The sequence below is a fragment of the Spinacia oleracea genome, chromosome 1 (assembly GCF_020520425.1).
Source record: "Spinacia oleracea cultivar Varoflay chromosome 1, BTI_SOV_V1, whole genome shotgun sequence".
NCBI classification, from domain to species: domain Eukaryota; kingdom Viridiplantae; phylum Streptophyta; class Magnoliopsida; order Caryophyllales; family Amaranthaceae; genus Spinacia; species Spinacia oleracea.
Genome location: NC_079487.1, coordinates 19,504,975 through 19,511,957, shown reverse-complemented (window position 1 = coordinate 19,511,957; position 6,983 = coordinate 19,504,975). Strand labels below are relative to the sequence as shown.

At 35.7% G+C, this 6,983-nt stretch overlaps 1 protein-coding gene across 1 annotated transcript; it reads left to right on the top strand.

The window, feature by feature from the left end:
- The first annotated feature begins 322 nt into the window (after positions 1 to 322).
- Positions 323 to 6,716, top strand: LOC110793783 (probable protein S-acyltransferase 4). The gene is made up of 6 exons (XM_021998680.2): positions 323 to 794; positions 1,816 to 1,989; positions 2,223 to 2,531; positions 3,889 to 4,110; positions 4,612 to 5,087; positions 6,331 to 6,716. The coding sequence occupies exons 1-6, from the start codon at positions 738 to 740 to the stop codon at positions 6,353 to 6,355; spliced, it is 1,263 nt and encodes a 420-aa protein (XP_021854372.2). The 5' UTR covers positions 323 to 737; the 3' UTR covers positions 6,356 to 6,716.
- The last annotated feature ends 267 nt before the right edge of the window (positions 6,717 to 6,983 follow it).

The window sequence follows — 6,983 nt, the reverse complement described above, 5'->3', positions numbered from 1 at the left end:
TTACTTGGCGTAATTTTTTTTTTCTAATAGTAATTACTTGGCGTATAGTTTTAGCAAAATCAAGGATGAGATGAGAGCAATCAAACCGCGTTAAGACAAATTCTAATACCGAATACGGCAGCACGTAGATTGGTCGGACCAACCAAACCAACAAACATTCATTTCTCAAATTTTAAAAATAATTTTTTTTTTATATAGTTTCTTAATTATAATCGTATATACCATGACTATTTAATTTAATAATAATAAAAACTCCATAATCCACCCGAAAAAACCGCCAGAAAATTGAAAGTTCCGCCTTTTTCCAGCGTGGACTACGGCTACGTGCCAGATACTATTATTGAGAGAGAAAATTCAAAGAGAAAAAAAGTTAAATAAAGTCAGAGAAATTGGGAATTTTTCATTTTTTTTCAACATTCTGAAAACAGAAACTATTTTTGCTGTTTCACATTTCACAAGTAAAAGAGAGAGAAGACTCAGAAAGCTCGAAATTTTGGAAGATCTTATCTTTTTTAGAAAGATTTTTGCTGAGAATTTTTCGAATTTTATTGATTTCTTTCTATTTTTTGAAATTTTAGTATTTTTTCAGAGAATTGAGTGATTTTTGTTTCCTTCTTTGTGGATTTAATTTGATATGATTAGAAGGAAGATTACAAATTGTTGCAGATGTGACAAAAGATAGAAATTTTCAGGGAAATTTCTGGGTTTTTTTGGGGGTCTTTTGAATTTTTCAATTGATGATGTCCTCCAACAACAAACCCAAGAAGCTCTTTCAAGTTTGGAGGGGCAATAATGTAAATTTCGTTTCTTCCCCTTCTTCTAAATTTTATTGTTAATTTGATCTGGAATTGAATTGGGTACTATTCATTTTTAGTTAGTATGACTGGGTTTTGATGATTATGTATGAATGTGGTCAATTGGTCTGTTTTTGCTAGGTTTTTATTTTTATTTTTATGTGCAATTGATTATGATAATTTGATTGATTTTCTGCTAGTAATACTGGGCTATACTTGTTTAATTGATCAAATCATGGGGTATTTTACTGTAAATTTAACTTGATTTTTTGTGGGGGACTATGATCAGGGTTCAGCTTTTATCCATATTGTATGATCAAGGTTTAGACTTTTGTTTCGAAATCAAGTTTATTTGGGTTTTTGCTCGGAGTTTCATGTTTATTGATGCAAAGAGTAACCTGCAGTAACCAAAATGGCACTTAGCAATTACACTTTCTGTTAAAAAAATTGTCTTAAATTGAATGAAGCAGTCTTTCTTAGGTAGTTAAATGCTAGATGTAAGGGATTTCTTTGATAGGCGTCAGAGAGGGTTGGATTTAGGTCAAAGTGGATGTCGAATTGCAGGAAATATCAGATAGTGAAGGCTGATAATCTTTTTCTTCAGAGAAATGGAAGGTCAGATTGAGGGTTAGAAATGCAGTTGACCTATATCATGTCAAGGTTGTATTTAGTTAAGAAATCATATAAGGTTTATTACCTAAAGTTCTTAAGAAATTATGCTGTCAAGGTTGTGTTTAGTTAAGAAATCATGTAAGTTTATGCCAATCTCAGGGGCAGGGTTGCGTATTTTGTGGAGTTAATGTTTCAAATTGATTACTATTGGTTTGCTGCCCATTTACTGTAAGTCTGTAAGGTTTAGTAGTTCTTGATGATAGCTTACTTTCCATATTATTGAAAGAACCAGAGCTGCTTCAATTGCTTTGGATGTTGAAGCTGAAGTATATTCTTTTGCGGCTTTAAAGCCTTATATGAGTAGATGTGGAAGCAAGCCTGCTGATTGCTCTTCTGGTTGTTTTCGCAGAAATTTTTTTGTGGAGGAAGATTAATATTTGGACCTGATGTGGCATCAATGTTTTTGTCGAACCTCTTAATTGCCGGGCCAGCATTGGCATTTTGTATAAAGGTGTCTGTGAAGGCGAAAGACAACAGTAAATGGTATCCTGTAGCAGGAGTTGGACTATTCCTAACCATCTTGGTAAGTTTTGTTTGGCGGCTAATGCCCTCCATAAATATCACTTCTTCACAATATCTGTAAACACTAATAAGCACCCAGCTATTCCTGGATTGAGGTTGTGAAGGTCAAACTTATATAGCCGTGTAATATTGTTGAAAGAAAAAATGATAATCTAAGAACATTATTTAGTTTCTGCACACACTGTCTTGGTCAATATAAATTTAAATTCTGATCGTCAATACACTTTCTTGCAGGATTTAGTATTTCTATACATGACATCTGCAAGAGATCCTGGAATAGTCCCTAGAAATTCGAGGCCCCCTGAAGTAGAGGAAGGATCTGATATAACAAACCCTTCAATGGAGTGGGTCAATGGAAGACATCCACATTTAAGGATACCTAGAGTGAAAATTGTAGTAGTGAACGGTTACACTGTTAAGGTGAAGTTTTGTGAAACGTGCTTGCTTTATCGTCCTCCACGTGCTTCTCATTGCTCCATTTGCAACAACTGCGTACAGCGGTTCGACCATCACTGCCCCTGGGTTGGTCAGTGCATCGGACTTGTAAGTAACCTCTCATAAGAGATGAGAATCCTCTAGCTTATCCGGTATTAATATTTTGCCTGACATGTTTATTGGCTTTGACCCGTTGATCTATGATGTTATCCTTCCTTTAACCTACCGCACTTAGAAAAGAGGGATAAAAAATACTTTTAAAAAAATTCATTAGGCCATGGAAATATACTTTCTATACTTTATGCAAACTAATATTTGACTTATCTGTTCTGTTCACCTTATTTCCACTTATTTCAGGAAAAATAAGGGTTGGCCAAATACAATGTATAACTAAAATAAGTTTTGCTAAGTTCAGTTAAGTTCAGATAAGATAAGTTCGGAAAAAATAAGTGAAAATCAGTTGAATAGAACGCACCCTTAGATTCCAGGGTGGAGCGATTTGTGAATCAATGAGAACTTAACCCTCCATTCACCTTCCAAAAACTAGGCGCTTTTTATCCATATGCATGCAAACTAATTTCCGTACTGATTTTTATTGTTGTTACCTAAGCATCTGATATTTGTAAACATTCGTCTCTCAGTAATTATGTGAACCATGAAGGTGCTAAGAATCGACTTAGCTTAAACGCCCATTAATGGCAGAAATTAAGGAAGAAGAAAATGTCTTTGAAGTGTAACAAAAATAAAGGATATTCAAGCATCCGAGAGGCTTGATTCTCACCCTTAACTTTCTGAAAGCTAACTAGAACTCTCATCAATATTCCACATCCTTTTTATCTCCCTCCTCTCCTCTATTTATACAGCTTGTAAGATCCTTGGCATCCTCCTTTAACAAACTCTCTAATTTATCCTTCAAACCGCTAATAACTGAAAACTTGAAAAGTAACCCCCCTCCCCATTATTGATGATTAGCTTTCAAACCCCAGGCTTCTGCTAAAACGCCCATTGCCGTTGTGATATTTGGTCTCAGTCATAGCAGCCTGACCCGGAAGGTTAATGCCTTGATAGTATCGCCTGAATGAAGTGGGTTCTTATTTGTTCTGTGGAAAACGCAATTGGTTAATGGCTATGTAAATTAGCTCATTTGATACTGGATAAAATGGAAATCAGCGGATGATGTCTTGTTACTTTTGGCCCTTAAAAATCGTGGCCTATGCAAACATATTCAAAAGTTCATTAAGTGAATTCTGAAAAAATAGAAACTGTTTATTTTTTCTTGGTCCTTAGAAATTGTAGCCTAATGCATCTGAGAAGCCTGGGCATGAATTATTTGACTTGTTGCAAAGATATGGAGCAATAACTAATAGACGTGTTGTCAAAAAATGTTAAGTCTTACAAATGTGCACCTGTTCATTATCGATATATACTTATGTATATAGCTATAACATACTTCTTGTTTTTGCAGCGAAACTATCGTTTCTTCTACATGTTCATACTGACGGCAACAATGTTGTGCCTATATGTGCATATATTTTCTTGGATTAGCCTAGTGCACCAACGAAGGGGTATTTTGAAGGCTATGACACACGATATCCTCTCTGTTTTCTTGATTGTATACTGCTTTATAGCTATCTGGTTCGTTGGAGGCCTAACGGTTTTCCATTTCTACCTCATCAGCACCAACCAGGTAACTTCCACTTGTAATTCTACATTCGATTCATTCTTATATCTTCAATGATTGTGAAAGTGAAGTTGCATACTTAATGTGTCATATTCTGATTACATCCTATTCTCCTTTAATCTCTATAAACACTTTTCTATTCTTGATTTATGTGTTGTAAAGATAAAATTAAGAAAACGATAAACGAAAAGGAAGAAGATATTAGAAAAAAAGGAATAAGGTTTTAGTAAAATCTGTAACGGAAGTGAAGAATCTAGTGTTGGGTAATGTAGCCCAAAATTTTACTCTCGTGATGGCTGCATGGAGCATGGAACTCGTTCGTAAACTTTGCTGGAATCGGCTTGTAATCAAGCAAGGAACAGTTGGAAAAATTGATAAAGTTGTTTGAAATATGGGCTTATTAACAGGAATAATGCTGGATGATTGACGTTTTCGTATATCTGAAATTGAAATGTTGGCTGGTGTATTTTTGAATCGAATCTCATACACCTTTTTGTGTACGTGCAGACAACTTATGAGAATTTTCGCTACCGTTATGATAAAAAGGAGAATCCACATAATAAGGGGATATTCCGGAACTTTAGAGAAATTTTTTTCTCACAAATGCCCCCTTCGTTGAATAATTTCCGAGCAACTGTATCTGAAGAAGACCAGTTACCAGATGACCGGATGCACGTGCACCCATCTTTTAGAGTGGATTTCAGCTCAAAGGAGAAAATAGACATTGAAGCGGGTGATAAGCAACAAGATGATGAAGATTATTCACTTCCTAAAATTTTACGGAATTTAAGCTACGATTATATGGAGGACAATTTGAAAAATAAGGACGGTGAAGACAGAACGATTGCAGATCCTTTTTTGGTTGATGAAGAACCCAGAGTTTTTTTGCATAATTCCCTTGCTGAAGACGAGTTCAATGATGAAAAGCTCTATCAAAGAAGTAGCTCTTTTGGTTCCGTGCTGCCAAGCATACAAGAACCCAGGTGCTTACTATACTTAGTAATTACCTTGTTTTTTCCGTCTGTCCATAACTTCATCTATTGAACTTTGTTCTGCATTTTTTCTTTTGGACTTTAGATCCCGAGTCTGGCTAAGTACCTAACAATTAGACAATTATCAGGGGTCTATTGTCGATTAGTGTCTTTACTTGAGTCTAACTATTATTTGCTCATTTGGAGTATTAAAGCATTTTGCCCCTTGTTAGTTATCATCATTAGTGCCCGTTTGGCCAAGTTCCTCAACAAGCTTCTGGGTGTTTTTGGTTCCAATTTGGAGCTTCTTAATTCAGCTTCTTATGGAGTTCTTTGAGCCCATTAAATGAAGTATTACAGGACCAAAATACCCCCAAGGAAATATTAATGACCGCATATCCTCGTAAAAATTAGAGATTTATCCAATCATCTTTATCTTTCACTTTGGCAGTCTCTCTCTCCTCCCTTGTTGCTGCCTCTTCTAACTGGATCTAAACCTTTACGCTCTGACCAAAAATATTTTCTGTTGAACGACTTCAATGATTTGATGGCGGTGGCGAAAATGATGGTGATGGGCCCCGATAAATCTGTAAAAAGAATTTGCATGCTATTATTACTACATATGGTGTCCACTTTTGGTAGTGTTGTCTGAGACTTTCAGGTGGTTGTGGTATTGGCCGAGTTGAGTTGTTTGAGGGGGATGTTTAGTGGAGAGAGATTGAGAAGAAATTTGAAATTCCATCTATGGTTGTAATTTTTGAAGAGAGGGATAGAGTGGAAGGGTGGGGGACTATTGGTGTTGTTGGTGTTTGGCTGGTGTCGGTGATCCTTAAGTGGCGTAGAAGAGTGTAGAAAATGGTGTTAACAATTTTGCTGACAAGTTATTAGTTATGGGTTTAAACAGTTGCATAAAAAACTGGATAGAAGTGTTAAATAATTGGCCAAACATGTACACTTGTTTCTATTTCTCAAATGTACCCCTGAATTTGGTTGGCCAACCATTTATGTTTCTCACTATTGTATATACAGGAGTAGCTTCTCAAAAACTAGTAGAAAACAGAAGTCGTTTCCGATAAGCTTGGCCAAACAGTTTAGTTAGCAAATAGACTTTTACGTAGACCTTAACAAGTTAACATATTTGCATTGCATATTTTGTATTGATAAGTACCAAAACTTTTAGGAAACTGTTGTCTGTTTGAGTTTTCCCTATGAAATTACTGACCTGTCTAACTAATGTTTTATGTCTGTATTTCAGACGTGTTCATCGCCCATCTGTATAACAGGATACTAATGCGAGTAATATCAGTCAAGTGTTGATCTTGTTCCGAACATGAAATATCCGATTATTTTCTTGTGAAGTCCGAACAACAAATGCACATAAAAACATCAAGACTTGGTGGTGATATGGTGGAGCAGAAAATGAGCTCCAAACAACTCCTCCCCATGTTACTTTTGCCTACAAGATTTTTCTAGGGTTTGAAGAGCTGAAAATTGACAGTTATGCATGATTTTTATAGGGTTGCTTCAACAATATACCATTCTTTTCTGTCTCTCAATTATATCCTTCTCGCAACTGTAAATTATTGCCAACTAGTTTTGACCCCTATACAGTATACATGGTTTCCTCTTTTTCTTTTTAAATTTTTTATCTTTTATAGTTTATCGTCATTCTTCAAATGGCAACTCGCAAGATAATGAGTACTACTTAGCATTCAAAGTATGTACCACATATGCCGATACATTGAGTTCGACACAGAGATATACTTCCTCCGTTCCGCAATAGATGCATCGTTTCTCTTTTAGACACTATTTATTACTCCCTCCGTCCCAGAATACTCGACCCGGTTTGCGAAACGGAGGAAGTACTAAACATGTTAGAAGTATAATGTGTGTGTTTGTCACATTTAT

Coding starts and splice junctions, on each gene's coding strand:
- LOC110793783 (XM_021998680.2), top strand. CDS start 738: ATGATGTCCTCCAACAACAAACCCAAGAAGCTCTTTCAAGTTTGGAGG. Junction 1,990..2,222: donor GACTATTCCTAACCATCTTG/GTAAGTTTTGTT, acceptor ACTTTCTTGCAG/GATTTAGTATTTCTATACAT. Junction 2,532..3,888: donor TTGGTCAGTGCATCGGACTT/GTAAGTAACCTC, acceptor TTGTTTTTGCAG/CGAAACTATCGTTTCTTCTA.